This window comes from Coenobita brevimanus, chromosome 93 (genome assembly GCF_032717465.1).
Source record: "Coenobita brevimanus isolate Jiangsu-jjx chromosome 93, ASM3271746v2, whole genome shotgun sequence".
NCBI classification, from domain to species: domain Eukaryota; kingdom Metazoa; phylum Arthropoda; class Malacostraca; order Decapoda; family Coenobitidae; genus Coenobita; species Coenobita brevimanus.
In genome coordinates this window covers 47429492-47454408 of record NC_137046.1, presented here as the reverse complement: position 1 = coordinate 47454408, position 24917 = coordinate 47429492, and the positions used below count along the sequence as shown (strand labels likewise).

General features: G+C 43.2%; 1 protein-coding gene across 1 annotated transcript in view; it reads left to right on the top strand.

Moving 5' to 3' along the window:
- LOC145412518 (uncharacterized) overlaps positions 1-24917 on the top strand; it is a 491890-nt gene that overhangs the window by 40877 nt on the left and 426096 nt on the right. The window contains exon 5 of the mRNA XM_080282412.1: positions 17105-17251. Within this exon, the coding sequence (XP_080138538.1) occupies positions 17105-17251 (147 nt within the window). The remainder of the gene's footprint in view (positions 1-17104; positions 17252-24917) is intronic.

Sequence of the window (24917 nt, the reverse complement as noted above, 5' to 3'; positions counted from 1 at the left end):
ATTTCCACTGCTCTCACTCTTGACTTGTTCCCCTCTTGCAAGGTCCACGCCTCGCTTCCATACGTCAGGGTAGGGATCACAATACCATCATGCAGGGACTTCTTAACTTCCATACTCACCTCCCTATTTCTCATCACTGCTTTCAGTGTACCAACAACCTTTCTTCCCTGCTGTACCCTTTCACGTACTTCATCCCCCAAAGTTCCATCCTTACTCATCACACTACCCAAGTACTTGAATGCACTCACATTCTCCATATCCTCACCATCCAATCTCACTGCACACTCTGTGACTTCATTCCTCTCAAACACCATAACTTTACTTTTGTTTACATTAACTTTCAGCTTCCTCCTCCTACACACTGTCCCAAATTCATTCACCAAACCTTGCAACTCCCATTCATCTTCACTCAACAATACTGTATCATCAGCAAACAGCAACACCGGAAGCTTCCAAATCTCACCCTCATTCATTAGGGCCACCCCCACATCCACTGCCCTACCCTTCACCTCCTTTACAACCCCATCCATATATATATTAAACAGCCATGGAGACATCACACACCCCTGTTTCAGTTCCACATTGAGATCAAAGAACTCACTCAGCTCACCATCCACTCGCACCGTAGCCCTAGCTCCCTCGTACATACTCTTCACAGCGCTCAACAATTTCCCCTCCACTCCATATATTCTCAATACCTTCCACATACCTTGCCTATCTATTCTGTCATAAGCTTTCTCCAAGTCCATGAAGGCAGCATACACTTTCCTTCCCTTCTTTAGATACTTCTCCACTAAACATCTTAGAACAAATATCTGATCTACACACCCTTTTCCCTTCCTAAATCCCCCTTGTTCTTCTCCAACTAGCTCCTCTGTCATATGCCTGACCCTATCAATGAGTATTCTACCATATATTTTACCAGTCACACTAAGAAGGCAAATACCCCTATGGTTACCACATACTTCTCTCTCCCCTTTTCCTTTGTACAGAGGAACAATTATACCTGATTTCCAGTCTTCTGGAACCCTTCCCTCTTCCCAAGCCAATCTACACAGCTTCCATATCCACTCCACAACAATCTCACCCCCATACCTAAGCATTTCACCACACACTCCATCAATTCCTGGGGCCTTTCCCAGCTTAATCTTCTTCATCGCTTCCACTACTTCCGCCCTACTGATCTCTTTCTCCCTCCTCTCATCTCTTCTTCTCCCAGCCATTCCCCAACCACTTATACTCACACTGTTCTCACTCTCTACATTCAGCAAATCCTCAAAGTGCTCCTTCCATCTCCTCAATTTCTCTCTCTTCTCCACCAACAATCTATTATTCCTATCTTTCACTCCCCTACTATTTCCCCTTTCACACTGCCTTACTTTCTTTACCTCCTTCCAAAACATTTCTTACTCTCCTTCCATTTCACACTCAGATTCCTCCCAAACTCTTCATCCACTTTCTTCTTACTCTCCTTCACCAGTCTCTTAACCTCCCTTCTCCTGCTCACATATACCTCTCTCTTCTCTCTCTCATCTTCTCCCCTACCTCTACTCGCCAACCATTCACCATATGCCTTCTTCTTTTGTTCCACAGCTTGTTTCACCTCATCATTCCACCATGCTGTCCCTTGCACACCCTTGCATCTCCTCCTCACTCCACAAACCGCCTCACACGCTGCGCTTATCTCTTCCGTGAATATCTTACATACGTCTTCCACCCCTTCCATCTGCTCTAGCTCATACCTTCCCAATCTTTCTTCCACTATGCTCTTATACTCTGTCCTTTTCTCACTATCTTGCAATTTCTCCACTCTTCTCACTGGAGCTGCTTCCTCCTGTCTTCCCCTTCGTCTCCTCAACCACTTTCTTTGCACCAATCCTAGATATCATCACTTTTGTTTTATCTGCATTTACCCTTAAGCCCTTGTGCCCCATACCGTCTCTACACTTCCTGAATCTTTCCTCTGCCTCCCATTCATTCTCTGCAATCAACACCAAATCATCAGCATACAACATCTCCCATGGGAGTCCGTTTCTGAAGTCACGTGAGATGGCTTCAAGTACCGCGATGAACAACATGGGACCCAAAACTGACCCCTGATGTACACCAGCATTCACGGAAAACTCACCACTCAAATCTCCATTCACTCTTACCTGGGTGCAAGCACCCACATACATGGCTATAACCACCCTAACCAGCCACTCTCCAAGCCAAGCTTTCTCATTGCCCACTTCACCACCTCTCTAGGGACTCTGTCAGAGGCATTTTCCAACTAAACAAAAACAAAATACAGATCACTTTTCTTCCCAATATATTTTTCCTGAAGCTGATGAACAATGAATATGGCATCAGTGGTCCCCCTGCCTGGCATAAACCCAAACTGCTTCTCATCAATATTCACTCTTTCTCTAATCATACCTTCTAGAACTCTCTCCATTACCCTCATTATCTGATCTAAAAGCTTTATACCCCTATAATTTCCTCATTCCAGGGCATCACCATTTCCTTTGTACACATTTACAATTACACTCTTCAACCAGTCATCTGGGACAACACTCATATATAATCATATTTATCAGGTCAGTGATTAACCTTATCCCTATATCACCTGAGGCCTTCAATATTTCGGCAGTCAACCCAGACACACCTGCTGCCTTCCCCACCTGCTGCCTATTGCCCCACTTACAGTAGCAGTGTCAATCAAAGGCTAAGGGCCAGACACGATCTCCTGGCCCCAAACCTTCCCTGTCCTGGTCAAACTCCATTCAACAACTGGCTATAATGCTCTCTTCATGCATCTTTGATATCTCCATTGTTCACCACTACCCTTCCATCATCATTCTTCACACACTGCTCACCTATAATATCCCAATTATCCCTCATTATCAGATGTGCCACCTTGAATATCATATTCTTCCTTTTCCCATGATTTAGGTTATCATGTAAAAGTCATTGTGGCTCAGACTTCACCCTGTATACCTCTCTTCTAGCACCATGCTTGGCAGCCAAGTATTCCTCCATGTTACCACCCTTCTTCCATTCCTGGAAAAGCCTTCTTTTCTCCATAACTGCAGTTTCTACACCCTCATCCCACCACTAAGTTACACCCACTGGAAATTGATTTAGGACCTGCACACAGAATTGCTATAGGAGAGTTGTCTGGCTTTGCTTTGTGTTTCCACCTCTGCCCAGTGAATTTTTTGGGCAAGAAGTAACTGGCAACTCCTCTGGTGCTGGCGGGAGGTTTTCTTGTGCATTACCGTTTGCCCCGTTATTTTCCTAGTCAAGTTGTCATGCCTGGAAAGTACGGCTCAAGGGATGAGAGGGTCCATATCATTATCCTGCCTCCATGCAATGGCATGGAGGCAGGATAATGTCCCTATCGACACGCTTTGTGAATGTACTGGACGCGCAAAGTCGACCACCATGAAGATTCTTGCTGCAGCGCGCGGCCTGCAACCTGATGTCATACCAGAGCACAAGCATAGTGGTCTAAAGAAGAGGATGACTTCCAGAGGTACAGATACGCATCTGAAGAGGGAAGTAATCAAGAATCCTCGTCTGACAGCAGCGGAATTGAAGAGAATGCATCCCCAGCTGTAACAAGACGTCTCAATTCGAACTCTCCAACACTGCTTGCAGAAGGAGCTGGGTTTGCCAAGCTGCACCACGGCCAAGAAACTGCGTCTCACTGACCGCATGAAGAAGCAGCACATTTAGTTTGCCAAGAAGTATGCACACTGGACATTGGATCAGTGGAGAAAAGTTATGTTTTCCGATGAAAGCACATTTCAAGTGTTCTAGGTGCATTCGGCCAAGGTTCGTTGCCCGGCGTCATGTAGTTGGTATGACCCTGCATGCACAGTGCCGACTGTTAAGCACCCACAATCAGTAATGGTATGGTGGTGTTTCTGAGGTGAAGTGGGAAGGGGAGGCCTCTACTTTCTTCCAAAGAACTTGATGAATAGTGGCCAGTACATTGAAGTTCTGAAAGATCACTTGTTAAACTTTTTTGTTATTCATGGGTGTGACTTTTTCAAGCACAATTCAGCTCCATGTCACAAGTCAAGAAAGGTGACAAAATGGCTTCAGGATCATCGGATTGAGGTCCTTGACTGGCCTGGCAACAGTCCGGATCTAAATCCGATAGAAAACTGTTGAGCAAAGATGAAGATACAGTAATCATGGCAGAGAAGAAGTCACCCAATTTGGACAACCTCAAGACCAAACTGACAAATGTTTGAGGGAAAAAAAATGTCCTTAGATTACTTTAGAGATCTGAGTGATTCCATGCCAAAATGCATCCAACTGATCATGAAAAACAGGGAAAACGTAATTTCATATTAATGAATGGCATTTCATGAAGAAACATTGTGGTACACTATGATTTCTGTGTTTTTTAATACTTTGTGGGGGGAGATCCTAAGTCAGTTTGTGGTAGCTGTACTTATGTCTTGGTGGGCCTCTTGTCCAGCTGCATACTACATCAGTAACTCTTGAGAGGTTGATCTTGAGGACACTGTACTGTTCACTAGCACCTCAGTCTACATCTCCCTGTTCAGCCGCCATTCCTCATCTCGCTGTAGAAGGCATCCCTTACTGCTAGGTGTTCCAGCTTCCATATTTTCCTCCTAGGTACATAAGTCCTCTTTTTCATCACTCGTCCTTTAAGCACCATATCACAAAATAGTTTGTGCTGATGCACACACTCCTTGCTTACTATAACTTTAACATCCCTCACTATCCTCCTATCAGCCCTCCTGACCAGAAAATAATCTATCTAACTGCTATTTCCCCCAGACTCAAACGTAATTAACCTACTCTCTCTTTTCCTAAAATGTGTATTGCACACAATCATGTTCGTTGCCTACGCAAACTCAAGTGTCCTTTTCCCCTTCTGCATTTCTTACACCATACCCACATCCCCCATGTGCTCCTTTTTAACCTAGGGCTGCTTCACCTACATGACCATTTAAGTCCCCTTCCAAAACCACTATCTCATCATCCCCCATACCACGTATTAAGTCATCCCAAAATCTATCCTTCTCTATCTCATCCAAGCCTGCCTGTGGAGCATATGCCGTTATAACTGCAATCATCTATCCTACCAACAAAATTTTCACTACCAATATCCTATCGCTTACTCTCATAACATTCATAACATATTCCACCCATTTCTTTGCAACCAGCACAGCCATACCCCCATATCAGTCTGTCCCCCTCATACCAAAACAATTTATAGTAACAATCCTTCCCAACAATCTTAGTGCCTGATTCACCCCTGTACTGGACTTCCTGCAAACATGCCACATTCACCCACCTCCTACTAAATGCCTTAGCGACTTCCCCCGCTCTTCCCCTCAAACTTCCCAAATTCCACGAACCCACCTTCATACCACTGGGTGATTTAATGTACTCAGGCATGCTGTGAAGCTTATTCTTGTATTTAGTCATAGTTAGTAATAATAATAAAGGGGGTAGACATACTACAAGCCCTACTCACTGCACAGTCCCAGGCCCAGGCAATGGATCTGGGACCCCTAGCCCACCAGCTTACCAGTGTCTGTGGTAGTGACCTCAGGGCACCCCGCCAGGACAGCTGCAGGGACACCCTCCAAGCGTGCCTTGGCACTGCAACCGTGCTGCCATTATACACCCACTGATAGGGCAGCCTCCTGGGGCGCTGCTCCCAGGTTTGGGCCCCTGTCTGTTGGGGGGAAGTGGCAGCCTGGGAACTGCAGTGTCCTGTACCCTCTAGCACAGGTTCAAGCCCCATTTCGCCCCGGACCCATGATCTATGTCGGCGGAACCCACCCCCCACCCACCCCCAAAAGTCCGCCACTAGGTAGCGGGGGCAAAGTTTTCTGGCCGCATGCCCTTGCTGGCACAAGCCCCTGTAACGTAGTGGGATACTTTGTGTGAAATGTAAAGTGCATGTGGTGTAGTGTGTAAGATAGTTAGAGGAAGTGTTTGGGAGAGTATGCTGGTCTACTCTCCATGTTAGTCACACTGAAAAGGTCAGCAAAAGGGGATGGTTAGATAGCTAGTGAAACAGAAGCTCCAGCTTTCCCTGTCACTAGCATTCCTATTCCCCTCAGAAGTACCGCCCTGTTCGGCCCGTGCTACAGCCTCCTCCTATATTTTGAGATATATAAAGATTATTGTTTTCATAAAATATTCCACACCTAAAAAAAAAAAAAAAGTTTCCTGAGTAAAATGATGTCAAATGTAATGTAAAAAATAATAATAATAATTACCTGTGTGGTGAGCTGTCAAAGCCTGTGGTGTTGGAGTTCCTCCACTGCCAGACATGTGCCATTTGGTATAATGATAAACATTTTTTTTTTTTTTTTTTTTTTTTTTTTTTTAATGAAGCACTTCCATTTTTCATTCTTACTTTTATCTGGCAACATTATCTGTGTCATTAGACATCGCTTCCATCAGATCCAGGTAAGCTGTTTTGGCAGCAAAACATCTCATACTGCATACCTTGACATACTGCTGGTACGTGACGAAAATAATGACTAAAATAGTCCTGTACAGTAGTACAGTGGATCTGGAGGATGTGCAGATTGGCTTGGGAGGAAAGTAAAGTCCCGGAGGATTGGAAGTCAGGTATAATTTTTCCCTTGTACAGTGGGAAGGAAAAAAGAAGTGTATGGTAATCACAGGGGCATTTGTCTTCTTTGTGTAATAGGAAAACTATACGGTAGGATACTTATTGACAGAGTTAGGGAAATAACAGAGGAATTAGTTGGAGATGAACAGGGAGGCTTTAGGAAGGGAAGAGATTGTGTAGATCAGATATTTATTCCTGGATCTTTAGTGGAAAAGTTTCTAGAGAAGGGAAAGAAGTTGTATGTGGCCTTCATGGATTTGGAGAAAGCATATGACAGGGTCGATAGACAAGGATTGTGGAAAGTATTAAGAATATATGGAATAGATGGGAAGTTGTTGAATGCTGTGAAGAGTATGTATGATGGTGCTAAGGCTGCAGTGCATGTAGATGGTGAACTGAGTGAATTTTTCTCTTTGAAGGTTGGGTTGAAACAGGGATGTGTCATGTCTCCATGGTTGTTCAATCTGTACATGAATGGGGTTATAAAAGAGATACAAGGTTGGGCAGTGGATGATGGAGTGGCCCTAATGAGAGAGGGCAGTGTTTGGAAACTCCCTGTACTGTTGTTTGCAGATGATACTGTGTTGTTAAGTGAAGACGAGGGGGAGCTGCAAGGCTTAGTGGATGAGTTTGGGAGAGTGTGTAAGAAATGGAATCTAAAGGTGAATGTAGGGAAGAGTAATGTTATGGTCTTTGAGAGAGGTGAAGTCAGTGAATGTATAGTGAGGTTGGATGATGAGGAAATGGAAAATGTGGTTACGTTTAAGTACTTGGGTAGTACGATGAGTAAGGATGGAAGGTTGGAGGGTGAAGTGCTTGAAAGGGTACAACAAGGAAGAAAGGTTGCTGGTTCCTTGAAAGCAGTGATAACAAACAGGGAAGTGAGCATGGAAGTGAAAAAGTTATTACATGACAGTATTGTGATATTAGCTCTAACGTATGGAAGTGAAGCTTGAACTTTGTTGGAGGGACAGAAGTCGAGAGAGAGCAGTGGAAACGAGTTATTTAAGAGGAGCCTGTGGAGTCACATGAAGAGACAAACTGGCAAATGAGGATGTGAAGGAACTTTGTGGTGTGGATGTGGATGTGATAGGAAGCATTAGGAGAAACACACTGAGGTGGTTTAGCCATGTGGAGAGGATGGAGAGTGAGAGGCAGACGAGGAGAGTGTATGCGAGGGAGGTGGAGGGGGAGAGATGAAGGGGAAGGCCAAGGATGAGATGGAGGGATGGAGTGGAAAGGTATATGAGAGAGGGGGGTGTGAATTGGGAGCAGGGCAGTGAAGTGGCCGGGGACAGGGTGACGTGGAGGCGATTTGTTTGTGGCCACCTCGTATAAGGGATTAAGGCATCTGGCAATAGATAGATAGATAATAGTCCTCCCGTGATGGCACCTCCTCAGTCTTGCCACCTCCTGATACTGAACCACTATTGGGCCCCCAGTACTGGTACACAAATGTAAAATGTCCAGAAAACCTATACATGCCACCCGATGGCTACAGACGTTTCCTTAGTGTCACGTATTGACGTGCCACCTGATGTGAAAGGGTTAAGAAATAGAGTGGTTAGGTTCCTGACCACCTTCGTTAGTCAAAAAATGTTCAATTAAGATGAAAAGATTACCATTAAATATGTTCATCAGTGATGCCCATTTCCAAATGGGATCCATTGTTATTTTTTATAGATTACCTTATTACCGAGGTGGATGGCAAGCTGGTGATAGGGAGAGCTGGTGTTCCCATTTCACCAGCCCTCAGGACTTGATCCTGGCTATCTCCCTTTGCTGAACATTTTCAGTGCATTCATTTACACAGAGAGTAGGCCAGCATGCTCTTTTAATACCTCTACCTTCAGCCATCTACACCACACTACATGTGCATAACATATCACACCTACTCGCTCATTAGCAATGGCTGCTGCAATGTTACAATCAAATGAGGTGTCACCTCGGATTGCCACCACCGGCAGGGTGGGGCTGGCGGCACAGGGTCCTCCCGGTTGCCATCAAGCGACTGTGCCGGCAGCGACTGTTGAAGTTTCTGGTAATGCTCATCAGTGGAGAAGTGAAAGTGCAGCCTTATTCTTCACTAATATCTGCGGCCTTAGCACAAATTTAAACTCAGTTCATTTTTCCTTCAGTCCATATCCCTTTTGGCCCTTTTCCTCACAGAACCACTAATCTCACCCTCTACTGATATATCTCCATTTTGTTTTCCTGGTTACCATCTCCTTACAAACTTCCGTAACAGGGGCGGCACCTGTTGTTATATCAAATCCCAATATGCAGTTGACACTATTTTAAACTTCACTTCATCCAGTTTTGATTACTCATTGTATAAACTAAATTGTCAAAATATTACCAAATATATTTGTGTAGTCTATCACTCCCCCAATGCTTCTTAGAATCCCAGTGTATTTGATTCCATATCCACACAGTTGAGTAACCTTAACCTTGCCCTTAGGACCGAGATTACCATTTTGGGTGATTTTAACATACATAATGTTGAATGGTTATTTCTTTCTGCCAGGACTGACATCGCTTGTCTAGAGTGTGAGCTGTTTGCAGAATTGTTTAATCTCATCCAGCTGGTAAAGCAACCAATCAGAATACCTGATAATCCTGACCATAATGCTCATCTCTTGGATTTATTCTTGACAAATAATCCAGATCAATACAGGATAGAGGTACTGTCACCACTTGGATCCTCCCACCACAGCCTCATCAAAGCCTCATTAGTTAACTCCCTCACACCTCCCCGTTCTGAACATCAGGGTGACCCGATGGCACTTTGATAGGGCAAAGTTTTTTTTTTTTTTTTTTTTTTTTTTTTTTTTTTAAATAACAGAACGGAGGAAGGAAAAACAAATGGGGAAAAAAAATAATCCATACACCAGATTACTGGTGTCCTCTGTTCATAAAATATCTGTAACAGTTAGACTTGAACAGTTGTAGGTTGAAATTTGGAGGAAAACAACTCTGGGGAAGCGAGTTCCAGAGAGATGCAGTTCGGGGAATGAAAGAATTCTGAAAGGCAGAAGTTCTGCAATATGGTTGAGTGACATTCCAGTCATGAGCGCTACCAGATGCCCGTGTAGCACGAGGGAAGGCATGGAGAGGTGGCACCATGGACGCAACTTCGTCTGAGCAATTGCCAAAAAAATATCTGTAAAATAATGCAAGGGAGGCAACATTCCTTCTTACTTGCAGGGGAGGTAGTTTATATGTAATGGCAGGGTTGTTAATGATTCTAACAGCTTTATTCTGAATTTTGTCTAGTTGTCTTAATGCAACCTCTCCACAACCATTCCACAAGGGTGAGCAATATTCAAGCTGAGAGCGCACATGACTCTTATAAATTATAGCTAACTGCTCATCGGCGAAGAAGTTACGGACTCTGTACAATAATCCAAGTTTCTTTGAGGCGGTTTTAGCAAGTGATCTGACATGAGAGGTCCAGCTGAGGGCACTGTTAAGTGAGACACCAAGAATTTCAATACTTTTGGAGATGGGAATATTAGTAGCACTGAAGGTAATGTACGAATCTGGTAATATCTGTCTATTAGTAAACTGTATATATTTAGTTTTACCAGCATTAAAAGAGACAAGATTGTTTTGTCCCCATTCACTGATTGTAGATAGATCTTGATTTATGGAGATGGCTGTACTGAGTTGAGAGGTAGAGATATTAGACTTTGTAATCGGATGTCTGAGTGTGAATGAACTATGTAGTGTTGAGTCATCTGCATATGAGTGAATGGGATTGTGAGTGACAGATAAGAGATCATTAATATGAACCAGAAATAGGGTTGGCGCCAGAGCTGATCCCTGCGGCACGGCAGCGTTAATTGAGTGGAAATTCGAATATACATCATCTACTTTTAACTCTTATTTTCCTGTCACTAAGATAAGAAGAAATCAAAGGAACAAAAGACGTTAGTCCATAGCAAGGGAGTTTGGACAGCAGGGAACGGTGCCATACACTGTCGAAAGCTCTAGAGATATCAAGAGCTACTGCATGAGTTTCTCCAAAAAGATCAATTGATTGATGGATGGTATGAGTTAAGAGATTGAGTATGTCAATGGTGGATCTTTCGCGGCGAAAACCGTATTATCTATCACTAATTAAGTTGTTGGATTCAAGATGTTTAACAATATGCCTATTAATTAAAGTTTCAAATACCTTACCAAGAGAAGATGTGACAGCTATTGGTCTGTAATTGGAGGGGTCAGACGAACTTCCTTTCTTCGGAACTGGGTGGATATTGGCTTCTTTCCATGAATTTGGGAATAAAGAAGTACGTATGCATAGTCTGAATAATTTAGCTAGGACAGAGGCAAGTTCAGGGGAACACTTTTTCAAAACAATTGGTGGAATTCCATCTGGGCCTGGAGCTTTGTTGGTAGGTAAATTGTCTAGGATGGATTTTACGAATCTTGTCTGTATTTTAAGTGGGGCAATGTCGGGAGAATCAAGTTCCAGTACTGAGACATTCTGGCTGGAATCATCTATGGTAGAGTTTCTTGCAAAGGTACTAGCAAAGATATCTGCTTTCCTACGTGGGTCATTTGTAATATTGCCATCTGAAGATTTTAGTGGGGGAATGGAAGATGACTTGTTAAAGTTATTATTGAAAGAATTAAGAGTTGACCAGAATATTCTATTGTCATTAGGGTTGTTAAGTAGTTTTGATGCTTGCTTTTGAAGAAAGTTTGATTTAGATAGATTTAATACAGCTTTTGCATGATTTCTAGCAATTTTAAATTGGGAGAGTGATTCAGATGTTTTTTATTTTAAGTAAGAGTTATATGCTAATGACTTTTGGGCTGTTGCTCTGGCACAATTGCCATCAAACCATTTTGGAGAGTTTGATCTTTTAGTGAATTGTTGACTTGGTATGAATAAATCCATACCAGCTAGTATTAAGTTGCAAATGTGGGACTGGGTAGAATTGGGATCACTAGAGAAGAAAGACTGCCATGGAACATCAGCAAGATAATTTCTAAATCCATCCCAGTCTGCCCTGCCAAAGTGGGATGGATTTAGAAATTATCTTGCTGACATTCCATGGCAGAGTTTCTTCTATAGTGATCCCAATTGTACCCAGTCCCACATTTGCGACTTAATACTAGCTGGTATGAATTTATTCATATCAAGCCAACAGTTCACTTAAAGATCGACCTATCCAAAATGGTTTGATGGCAACTGTGCCAGAGCAACAGCCCAAAAGTCATTAACATAGAACTCTTACTTAAAAAACATCTGAATCACTCTCTCAATTTAAAATTGCTAGAAATCATGGAATAAATCTAGCTAAATCAAACTTTCTTCAAAAGCAAGCATCAAAACTACTTAACAGCCCTAAAGACAATAGAATATTCTGGTCAACTCTTAATTCTTTCAATAATAACTTTAACAAGTCATCTTCCATTCCCCCACTAAAATCTTCAGATGGCAACATTACAAATGACCCACGTAGGAAAGCAGATATTTTTGCCAGTACATTTGCCAGATATTCCACCATAGAGGATGCCAGTCAGAATGTCCCAGTACTAGAACTTGACTCTTCCAAAATTGCCCCACTTAAAATACAGACAAGATACATAAAATCCATCCTAGACAATTTACCTACCAACAAAGCTCCCGGCCCAGATGGAATTCCACCAATTGTTTTGAAAAAGTGTTCCCCTGAACTTGCCTCCGTTCTAGCTAAATTATTCAGACTATGCATACGTACTTCTTCATTTCCAAATTCATGGAAAGAAGCCAATATCCACCCAATTTGGAAGAAAGGAAGTTCCTCTGACCCCTCTGATTACAGACCAATAGGTGTCACATCTTCTCATGGTAAGGTATTTGAAACTTTAATTAATATGCACATTGTTAAACATCTTGAATCCAACAACTTAATTAGTGATAGACAATATGGCTTTTGCCACGGAAGATCTACCATTGACATACTCAATCTCCTAACTCACACCATCCATCAATCATTTGACCTACATGGAGAAACTCATGCAGTAGCCCTTGATATTTCTAAAGCTTTCGACAGAGTATGGCACCGTTCCCTGCTGTCCAAACTCCTTTGCTATGGTCTACCGTCTTTTGTTCCTTTGATTTCCTCATATCTTAGTGACAGGAAAAGAAGAGTAAAAGTAGATGATGTATATTCCACTTTCCATTCAGTTAACACCAGCGTGCCACAGGGATCAGTTCTGGCGCCAACCCAGTTCCTGGTTCATATTAATAATCTCTTATCTGTCACCCACAATCCCATCCACTCATATGCAGATGACTCAGCACTACTGTACATAATTCATTCACACTCGGACACCCATTTGCAAAGTCTAATATCTCTACTTCCCATCTCCATTAATCAAAACGTATCTGCGATAAGTAAATGGGGACAAAACAACCTTGTCTCATTTAATGCTAGTAAAACTAAATATATACAATTTACTAATAGACAGATATTGCCAGAGCCAGATTCATACATTACCTTCAGTGCTGCTAATATTCCCATCTCCAAAAGTATTTAAATTCTCGGCGTCTTACTTAACAATGCCGTCAGCTGGACTTCTCATGTTAGATCACTTGCTAAAACTGCCTCAAAGAAACTTGGATGATTGTACAGATCCTTTAACTTCTTCACTGATGAGCAGTTAGCCATAATTTATAAGAGTCACGTGCGCTGTCAGCTTGCATACTCGTATTGCTCACGCATGTGGAATGGATGTGAAGAGGTTGTATTAAAACAACTAGACAAAATTCAGAATAAAGCTGTTAGAATTATTAACAACCCTGCCATTACAAATGAACTACGTCCCCTACAAGTAAGAAGGAATGTTGCCTCCCTTGCATTATTTTACAGATATTTTTATGGCAAATGCTCCGACGAAGTTGCATCCATGGTGCCACCTCTCCGTGCCTTCCTTCGTGCTACCCGGGCATCTGGTAGTGCTCATAACTGGAATGAAACTCAGCCATATTACAGAACTTCTGCCTATCAGAATTCTTTCATTCCCCGAACTGCATCTTTCTGGAACTTGCTTCCTTGGGGTTGTTTCCCTCCAAACTTCAACCCACAGCTGTTCAAGTCTAACTGTTACAGATATTTTATGAACAGAGGACACCAATAATCTGGTGTCTGGTTTATTTTTTTTTTTAATTTGGTTTTCCTTCCTCCGTTCTCTTACTTAATAAAGAAAATATATATATATATATATATATATATATATATATATATATATATATATATATTTATATACTGTACTGGGCTTTTTTTATATGTTTGTTCATAAAGATTTTCTTAAATAGGGATTCCATTATTGTACATAATACTGTGCGTATCTTATATTTTACGGAATATGAAGTGATGTAATTTAATCGCTGAGTGCTGTTTTACTAACCTGTGTCATATTTTAATGGATGTTTCCTGTGCCATGTTTTTTCATTCGTTTTCATTTTTGAAGGCTCCAACATGCTTGCTTGCATCGGCCATGACCACCTAGTGGTGGTTCTCCATGCTGCTTGATCTGTGGCAGCTTCCCTGTTTAGTTCCTTAAACCCGAACTTTAACACTTCTCACTTTCTGAACCCATTTATCATCCCCCATCCTCTTCACATGCCCAAACCATCTCAGTCTACCTCTCCTCATCATAACACCAATACACTCCAGTCCCATCCTATATCTTAACTCCTCGTTCATAAATCTAGCTCCCCCAGGCCTTGCACTCAAGGATGCACTGCACATCCACCTAATCCTTGCCATTTCTTTACACTGAGCCTGCCAATATCCTGTTTCTTTACTGCCCAGGACTCACTACCATACAGCATTACACTCCTAACACATGCTGCATACAAATATCCCATAGCCCGGAGGGAGAGCCCTCTCTGTGTCAGCAGAGATAACAGCTCCTTGAACTTCTTCCAGCAACACCTCTCAAGCCTCAGAGCTAGCTCCTGCCCCACCTACAGCACATAATATGTCTCCTAAATAACAAAAAGTCTTCCACACAATCAAGAGACTCACCAGCAAGATCAATCTCATACTTTCACGCCTAATGTTCTCCACATGCTCTCCCCGACACACTGCACACATGAAATCAGCATCATCTTCCAGTCTATCTCTAATACCACTACATTTCTTGTGCACCCACTTATCACAAACACTGCACAAGATGGAATTACTTCCCACACCCTTGTTACAAATCACACATCGCCACCCTCCTTCTTCTTTGACAGTACCATCCCCAGCCCTAGATACCATCACTTTTGTTTTATCTGCATTTACCCTTAAGCCCTTGTTCCCCATGCCATCTCTGCCCTTTCTAAATCTTTCTTCCACTGCAATTTTATATTCTGCAGTCAACATGAAATCATCAGCAAACAACAGCTCCCACAAGAGTCCATTTCTGAAGTTAGGTGAGAGAGCTTCAAGTTCCCTGATTAACAACAAGGGGCTCAAGACTGACCCCAGATGCAAAACTCGATCACTCAAATCTCCATTCACCCATACCTAGGTGTTAGCACTCACATGCGTGCTTTATGACAGCACCCATCCTCGCCATCACGTGGGGGTGTGACGATTGCGTCATGAGTAACGAATGCTGTTAACATACGATGTTGTTTTGGTGCAAGTCTTACGTAATGCATATTTGAGTTTGCACTAGGTTAGGTAGGTTGTAATAATTGGGGGTGAAGCCCCCAAGTTAGGTTTCAACGCTTCCAGTTAGGCTTCCACTGCTATTTATGGTTTTAAATTGAACACATTTGAATTTGTTTGGCGTGGCGATGTCATGTCCAGTCGGCGGATCAGCAATACACACACAATCGAAGGCATTCAGGAGGCATTCTGTAATATCACTAAGTAGGTGTACTTTGCCTGTTCTCCAATTTTTTTTTTTTTTTTTTGAAAATCAAATGACAATCATCTGAGATGTAAGTAGTACTAAAATAATTTTCCTTGAGAATATAGGTCTATAAGAAAACAGGTCAGATCCTTGTGTCACTTTTGTTCATATTTACCAGTATTTTTTCCATCTTTATTTAATATTTTTTGAATGACGAAGGTGGTCAGGAACATAACTTCCCTATTTCTTAACAACCTTATGGAAAAAATAGGTTCGTTATTTGACCAGTTTGTTATCCAACCACTTTTTATGGAGCGCATCCCTGTCTAAAGTTTTTTTTATTATTATTATTTTTTTTTTTTCAGCTATTGGGAGGGACCTTTGAAAACGTTAGAAATATCTACATGATCGCTAAATAAATGCTTAGAATGGTATGGGTTATTGTTTTCAACACTGGAAATGCATAGATGTGTAGCTGAATAGCTGCAGGCATGTGCATCCAAGTCCAAGAGTAAGGTCCAGTCCAGATAAATCCTTAGGTAAAGCCCAGAAAAATTCGAAAAAGCCCAGAAAATTTCAAAAAATTTCACCTTGAAAAATTCGAAGTACTGGGATATTCGGATTATTGGTGGTCAGATTGGAGGACTTTTATTTTATTTTTGTTTTTATTCATCATCCAATCCTATGTTGCCCCACAAGGAGTGTAGGAGCCCGGGGCTAGGCAAGTTGGTCCTGACATTTAAGATGGGAGTGACCAGTCTCACTCATCTCTGAGTGGCATTACGTGAGCAATAAACCCCAACCATTCCTTGGATATTAACCTTCACCGGCTCAATCTGATTGGAGTACTGTAATTACCCACTAAACCACCAGGCACCAAAATTTGGTTATATGATTACCACCCAGCATAGTAAGTGGTTTCCTGGTGTACAAGAAATCATTTGGCATGTCACTCAGTGTAGAGTCACCCACAGGCAGAAGAAACAGGAAAGAATGAAGGAAAGTAAATCAGAAGAGGGGAGTGTAAAGTCAACTGTAGGCAGAAGGACGAGGAAAGAATGAAGGAAAGAAAGACAGAGGAGGATGGAAGGAAAGAAGGATGGAGAAGAGGAAAGGGCAAACATCCATGAGCTGCACTACATCGAGTGAGTGGATGGTGACATCCCCCACTATTACATATTACTATTACTCCATGTCTGCTTGCTACTGCTGTTTCATGTGAATGGAGAAATTATGAATGGTGGTGGTTGAAGTGGATTGCTTTTGAATTTCATATGGAAATGAATTTGTAAATATTGTATGGTGGGAATGTAAATGCGTCTTTATGAAAAAATATTTTACTATGGTTTGATTAGCCGAAATGCATGTGGAGTAGAAGGATGATGAAACAGATTTACAGCAGTGAGGTGAAGCCACTTTTAATGTATAACTTGTGGGATGGAGCTAGGAATAAGAAAGGGTGAGTAAATTATTGAAGTCCCAGTTACTGGGATAGGGTATCATATTTTGTGTTTACCCTTTTTATTTCTATAATTTTTACACCCCTTTGAAATAATTGTAAATTTGAATAAGGTGATACATAATAATGTTGAACATTTAAATTTATTAAAGTATACCAAAAAATTTTTTTGTCAGACGAGGTCGGGGAGGGAGGCGCCTTACTCACAGTGTGTCCCTGGAGGAACGAGGAGGGGTTGGGGGTGAGGACTCCCCCCTTCCACTGGATGATGAGGCTTATGCTCAGGATGACATGTGTATCACTCCATCTTACCCAGACAGATGGTATGTAGTTCATTAGACTCCTTTTGTTGATGACATTGCTTAGGAAACAAAAATTTCTTGGCTGAGTTAGTGGAGGGTGATACAGCTCACCCATTATCCAGTCTCCTGGTAATTGATAAATCACTATACCTGTAATGTGAAATAAGTGAGGACCATTTCCCTTTTCACCCATATTCCATTATCCGGCACATTGATGACCGGTGCTTCGCTAGACCGAACACAAGAAATAGGGGAACATTCCACAATCGGAACATTTCGCATATCTGTCGCCTCGCAAGTCTGACACCCTGCTTCTCCCTAGGTTTGAAACAAGGCTCTCCTGGTCCTTCTGCCAGCCCCCCATCCTCTGTATTCCCCAACCCTCCATCTGGTCTCTCCTTCATCCCCCACCACACTCAACACTGCCAAGCATGTCTCCCTCCCTGTCCCCCTGCCTTCCACCACTCCTGGTTGTCTCCCTCTCCATCCACCCACCCTCCCCCACCTTCTTGTCTCCCATATGTGTATGTGTGTGTGTGAGTGAGAATGGTGAGTGAGTGAAAGTGGTAAAAGAGAGAGAGTGAATGAGAGTGGTGAATGAGTGACAGATGGGGGGGGGGGGATAGTAGGGCAGTTGGGCTTGTTTCCTTGTCTGTTCCCCCATTCTCCCTCACCCACCTCTGCTTGTCCCCCTCCACATCCCCCTGCCCTCCTCCACCCCCACTTGGCACACTACCAGCAGCCTGCTTGGCTGTTTAGTTGCCCTAAAGCAGTTCGACACCACATGTCCCACCACTCTACCCTCATGCATGTGATGTTTGATGTGCTATTTTTTAGCAACAGCATTGTTTATGAATACATTACCTATGGTATTTCTGTGTCAGTCTCTATTGATTGAGTAAGGGATATGAGAGTTTGGGTTCGGGTCTGGAACTCATCTCAGGCTTTTCTTCAGTATCTTATAGGGAAAACTGCTTCAATATCTGACATACTCGTTGACTGAACACACTCACTGATACACAAGATTGCTGGATATCGGGGTATGTGTGAACTGTATTTGATACATTTCTCCTGCTATAATGGTGAAGGTGCAGATGAGAAGCCCACCATTTGTGCCAACACACATGCAAGCCAACTGTCACCTGTTGGAGCCAAGATGGTTGACAATGTTTACAAATGCAGAAATCCATTTTAATGCTTCTGCACGAGTTCCCTAGTTCCCATCACTCTTTTGAACAGCTTTGCTGCCTACCCCCCCTCACCTCTCTCTCTCTCTCTTTGTGCTTGTTCTTTGAAAGCAGTGATTAGAAATTGGGAAGTGATCATGGAAGTAAAAAAGTCACTGCATGATGGTATAGTGATACCAACTCTAATGTATAGATGTGAGGATTAGACCATGTTGGAAGGGCACAAGTCAAGAGTGAGAGCAGTGAAAATGAGTTATTTGAGAGGAGCATGCAGAGTTACATGGATAGACTGATTGATAAATGAGGAGTGAAGGAGTGTTGTGGTGTGGAAGTGGATGTAATAGAAAGCGTTAGGAAAAATACATTGAGGTGGTTCGGCCACTTGGAGAGGGTGGAGAGTGAGACGAATGAGGAGAGTGTATGTGAGTGAGGTGGAGAAGGGGAGAGGAGGGGGAGACCAAAGATGAGAGGAAGGTATGGAGTAGAGATGTATATGAGAGAGGGAGTGTGTGAGCTAGAGTGAATGCAGCAAACTGGCAGGGGACAGGGCAAAATGGAGGTGATTTGTTTGTGGCCACCCCTTATGGGATGAAGGCAGGTGGCAATAGATAGATAGATTTTTTTTTTTTTTTTTTTTTTTTTTTGTGCCCCTTTGTCTCAAACATAACCCCATTGAACCTGTTACAATTATCCCAGTATCCATTAATTTGTTATCCAGTCCATTTTCCAAAAGCATAATGCCACTGGATAACAAGGGTATGCTGTACGCTACTGATATTTTAGTTAAAACTGCATACATTAATGCCTTGGTATGAGTTGAGTCAAGTGAAAACCCATCACAAAGCAATTTATCATAATAATGGTTAGGAGGAGGCCGTAGCACAGGCCGAACAAGGCAGTACTCCCTAGGGGAATGGGAATGCTGGTGATAGGAAGAGCTGGAGCTCCTGTTTCACTAGCTATCTAATCATCCCCCTTTTGCTGACCTTTTCAGTGTGACAGTAACATGGAGAGTAGACCAGCATACTCTCCCAAACATTTCCTCTAACTATCTATGCACTACACCACATGCACTTTACATTTCACACAACGTATCCCACTACGTTACAGGGGTTGGCACCAGCAAGGGCATGCGGCCAGAAAACTTTGCCCCCGCTACCTAGTGGCGGGGGTTACGCCAGCATAGATCATGGGTCCAGGGCGAGATGGGGCTCGGGCCTGTGCTAGAGGGTACAGGGCATTGCGGTGCCCAGGCTGCCACTTCTGCCCAATAGATAGGGGCAAGAACCTGGGAGTAGCGCCCCAGGAGGCTGTCCTATCAGTGGGTGTATAATGGCGGGATAGTTGCAGTGCCAAGGCTCGCTTGGAGGGTGTCCCTGCAGCTGTCCTGGCAGGGTGCCCCGAGGCCACTACCACAGCCACTGGTAAGCTGGTGGGCAAGGGGTCCCAGATCCATTGCCTGGACCTGGGACTGTGCAGTGAGTGGGGCTTGTGCTATGTCTATCCCCCCTTTATTAATACTGAAGATGACAAAACAAAATGGGTTTCAAAACAAGCCTGAGGACAGTAAATCACCCAAGGGGATGAGGGTGGGTTCATGGAATGTGGGAAGTTTGAGGGGAAGAGCAGGGAAAGTCGTTGAGGCATTCAGTAGGAGATGGGTGGATGTGGCATGTTTGCAGGAAGTCCGGTACAGGGGTGGATCAGCCAGAAAGATTGTTGGGAAGGACTGTTGCAATAAGTTGTTTTGGCATGGGGGGACAGACGGATATGGAGGTGTTGGTGTGATGGTTGCGGAGAAATGGGTGGAATATGTTATGAATGTTTTGAGAGTTAGCGATAAGATATTGGTATTGAAAATTCTGTTGGGTAGAAAGATAGCTGCGATTATATTGGCATATGCTCCACAGGCAGGATTGGATGTAGCAGAGAAAGATAGATTTTGGGATGATTTAATACGTGTAGTGGGTGGTATGCGGGATGATGAGATAGTGACTTTGGGAGTGGACTTAAATGGTCATGTAGGTGAAGCAGCGCAAGGTTATGAAGAAGTGCATGGGGGATGTGCGTATGGTATAAGGAATGCAGAAGGGGAAAGGATACTCGAGTTTGGGGAGGCAATGGACATGATTGTGTGCAACACATATTTTAGGAAAAGAGACAGTAGGTTAATTACGTATGAGTCTGGGGGAAATAGCAGTCAGATAGATTATTTTCTGGTCCATTTTCTGGTTAGGAGGGCTGATAGGAGGTTAGTGAGGGATGTTAAAGTTATAGGAAGTGAGGAGTGTGTGCAGCAGCACAAACTATGATTTGTGATATGGTTCTTAAAGAACAAGGGATGAAAAAGAGGACTTATGTACTATAATGCTCCAAAGTTTCTTTTCCCCCCTGAGTGGAAGAAGGTCGAAGCCAAGGTTGTAGCAAGACCAGATGATTGGACACTGCCAGTATACAAGACTAATAATGGTTCATGATACCATGATTCATAAATAGGCTCGTGTGGTTCATGATACCGTGATTCATAAATAGGCTCGTGTGGTTCATGATACCATGATTCATAAATAGGCTCGTGTGGTTCATGATACCATGATTTGTAAATAGGCTCGTGTGGTTCATGATACTGTGATTCATAAATAGGCTCGTGTGTTTCATCCGGATGATTCTTATTATCCTAAGCTTCAGGTTAGTGAACCCCTCCATTATGAACTGGCCTGTGTTCGGTGGCCCATGATTTCTTCAACATTGGCTTCGACCTTCCTCCACTCAGGGGAGTAAAGAAACTTTGGATCGTGATAGTACCTAGGAGGAAAATATGGAAGCTGAAAAACCAAGTAGTAAGGGATTCCTTCTATAGTGAGTTGAGGAGAGTAGTGGCTGAACAGGGAACTGTAGACAGAGGCGTTAATGAACAGTACAGAGCCCTCAAGAACAATTTCTTGAGAGTTACTGATGTAACATGTGGTTGGACAAGAGGACCACCAAGACATAAAGTAACTTGGTGGTGGGATGAGGGTGTAGAAGCTGCAGTTAAGGAGAAAAGAAGGCTTTTCCGGGAATGGAAGAAGGGTGGTAGCACAGAGGAATATTTGGCTGCCAAGCAGAGGGCTAGAAGAGAGGTATACAGGGCAAAGTCTGAGTCACTGAGACTAATACTTGATAACCTAAATCATGGGGAAAGGAAAAATATGATATTTAGGGTGGCTGGTCGGATGAAGAGGGATAATCGGGATATTATAGGTGAGCAGTGTGTGAAGAATGATGAAGGAAGGGTAGTGGTGAACAGTGAGGATATTAAAGATGCATGGAGAGAGCATTATAACCGGTTGTTGAATGAGGAGTTTGACTGGGACAAGGAAGGTTTGGAGCCAGCAGATCCAGTGTCTGGCCCTTGGCCTTTGATTGATACAGAATTTTTCTATCTATCTATTGCCAGACGCCTCAATCCTGTTTGGGGTGGCCACAAACAAATCGCCTCCAAGTCGCCCTGTCCCCCACCATTTCACTCCCCTGCTCCCAACTCACACCCCCCTCTATCATATACCTCTCCACCCCATCCCTCCATCTCATCCTCGGCCTCCCCCTCCCTCTTTCCCCCTCCACCTCACTCACATACACTCTCTTTGTCAGTCTTTCACCCTCCATCCTCTCCACATGGCCAAACCACCTCAGTGTGTTCCTCATAACGCTTCCTATCACATCCACATCAACACCACAACGCTCCTTTATATCCTCATTCGTCAGCCTGTCTCTCCATGTGACTCCACAGGCTCCTCTCAAATAACTCATTTCCACTGCTCTCACTCTTGACTTGTGTCCTTCCAACAACGTCCAAGCTTCACTTCCATACGTTAAGAGTTGGTATCACAATACTGTCATGTAGTAACTTTTTCACTTCCATGCTCACTTCCCTGTTTCTTATCACTTCTTTCAAAGAACCAGCAACCTTTCTTCCCTGCTGTACCCTTTCAAGCACTTCACCCTCCAAACCTCCATCCTTACTCATCACACTACCCAAGTACTTAAACATACTCACATTTTCCAATTCCTCACCATTCAACCTTGCAGTACATTCACTGACTTCACCTCTCTCAAAGACCATCACTTTACTCTTCCCTACATTCACCTTTAGATTCCGTTTCTTACACACTCTCTCAAACTCATCCACCAAGCCTTGCAGCTCCCCTTCGTCTTCACTCAACAACACAGTATCATCTGCAAACAACAGTACAGGGAGTTTCCAAACACTATCCTCTCTCACCAGGGCCACTCCAACATCCACTACCCTACCTTGTACCTCTTTTATTACCCCATCCATGTACAGATTGAACAACCATGGAGACATGACACATCCCTGTTTCAACCCAACTTTCAAAGAGAAAAATTCACTTAGTTCACCATCCACACGCACTGCAGCCTTCGCACCATCGTACATACTCTTCACAGCATTCAACAACTTCCCCTCTACTCCATATATTCTTAACACTTTCCACAATCCTAGTCTATCCACCCTGTCATATGCTTTCTCCAAATCCATGAAATCCGCATACAACTTCTTTCCCTTCTCTAGAAACTTTTCCACTAAAGATCTGAGAATGAATATCTGATCTACACAACCTCTTCCCTTCCTAAAGCCTCCCTGTTCTTCTCCAACTAATTTCTCTGTTCTTTCTCTAACTCTGTCAATAAGTATCCTACCATACACTTTTCCTATTATACTAAGAAGACAAATGCCCCTATGATTACCACACACTTCTTTTTCCCCTTTTCCTTTGTACAAGGGAATAATTATACCTGACTTCCAATCCTCCGGGACTCTACCTTCCTCCCAGGCCAATCTGCACATCTTCCACATCCATTCTACTACTATCTCTCCCCCATGCTTCAGCATTTCACCACACACTCCATCAATTTCCTGGGGCTTTCCCTGATTTAACTTTCTTCATTGCTTCCACAACTTCTGTCCTACTGATTTCTTCCTGTCTTCTCACCTCCCTTCTTCTTCCAGGCATTCCCCAGCCACTTATACTCGCATTACTTCCATCCTCTACGTTCAACAATTCCTTAAAGTGTTCTCTCCATCTGCTCACTTTTTCTCCCTTCTCCACTAGTAATCTACCATTTTTATCTTTCACTCCCCTGCTAACTTCACTTCCACCCTGTCTTACTCTTTTCACCTCTTTCCAGAACATTTTCTTACAGTCCCTCCACTTTACACTCAAATTCCTTCCAAATTCCTCATCCACTCTCTTCTTACTCTCTCTTACTAATCTTTTCACCTCTCTCTTTCTTTCTACATATAACTCTCTCTTCCGCCTCTCAACCTCTTCCACGCCCCTATTTCTCATCCATTCATTGTATGCTTTCTTCTTTTGTGCCACAGCCCGTTTCACCTCTTCAGTCCACCACGCTGTTCCTTGCACCCCCCTCCGTCTTCTCTTCCTTCCACACACCACATCACATGCTGCACATATTTCTTCTGTAAATATACTACACACACCTTCCACGTCCCCCATCTGCTCCAATTCATATTTGCCCAATCGTTCCTCCACTTCTCTCTTATACTCTGCCTTTTTCTCATCCTCTTGTAACCTTTCCACTTTCCTTGCAACTACTCCTTCCTCTCGTCTTTCCCTTCTTCTATTCCTCCATCTTACTTGAACTTTAATTCTGGCCACCACCAAGTAGTGGTCAGAAAGTCCACTCCCCGAACCTCTATAAACTCTTGCATCCAATATACATCTTCGCATCCTTTCATCCACACACACATAATCAATCATTGCCTTCCTTTCATTCAGTTCACCACCCACCCTTCTCTTCACTCGCCATGTATACCTGTGGATCATTTTATGCCTGAAGAGGGTATTGGCTATCACCAACCCCCTCCCAGCACAAATGTCCACTAACGCACTCCCATTCTCATCTATCTCAGCAGGCACACCCCACTCACCAACTATTCCATCCACCTTCACATTCCCAACTTTACCATTCATATCACCAATCAAAAACACTCTGTCATTCCTTCCAAACTTTTCGATGCACACTTCTACATATGTCCAGAACTCTTCTCTCACTCTTCTAGCACGATCTTGCGTTGGCGCATACACACACACAATCGCCCACATTTGTATTCCAACTTTCAACTTTACCCACACAATCCTTGATCCAACTGATCCATACTGTCTTATGCTCCTCTTCCATCTTTTACTCACAACTATACATACTCCTTCCTTTGCCCTCTCATTCTCACCTACTCCTGCACATCTACCCCATCCATACTCCCATTCTCCCACACTTTCTCCTCTCCAGAATTTTTACTTTACATTAACTGGCAGTGGGCAGATGGTGTGCCCACCATATACTCACTTGATATAGTGCTGCTTACTTTTTTCACATGTATTATTCTTATTCTGTGTCTACCTTCCTGTCTATTTCTCCCATCCTTCCTGTCACTCTTCTTTCCACTTCAGGCGGCACTACGGTGTTGAGTGACAAGTCAA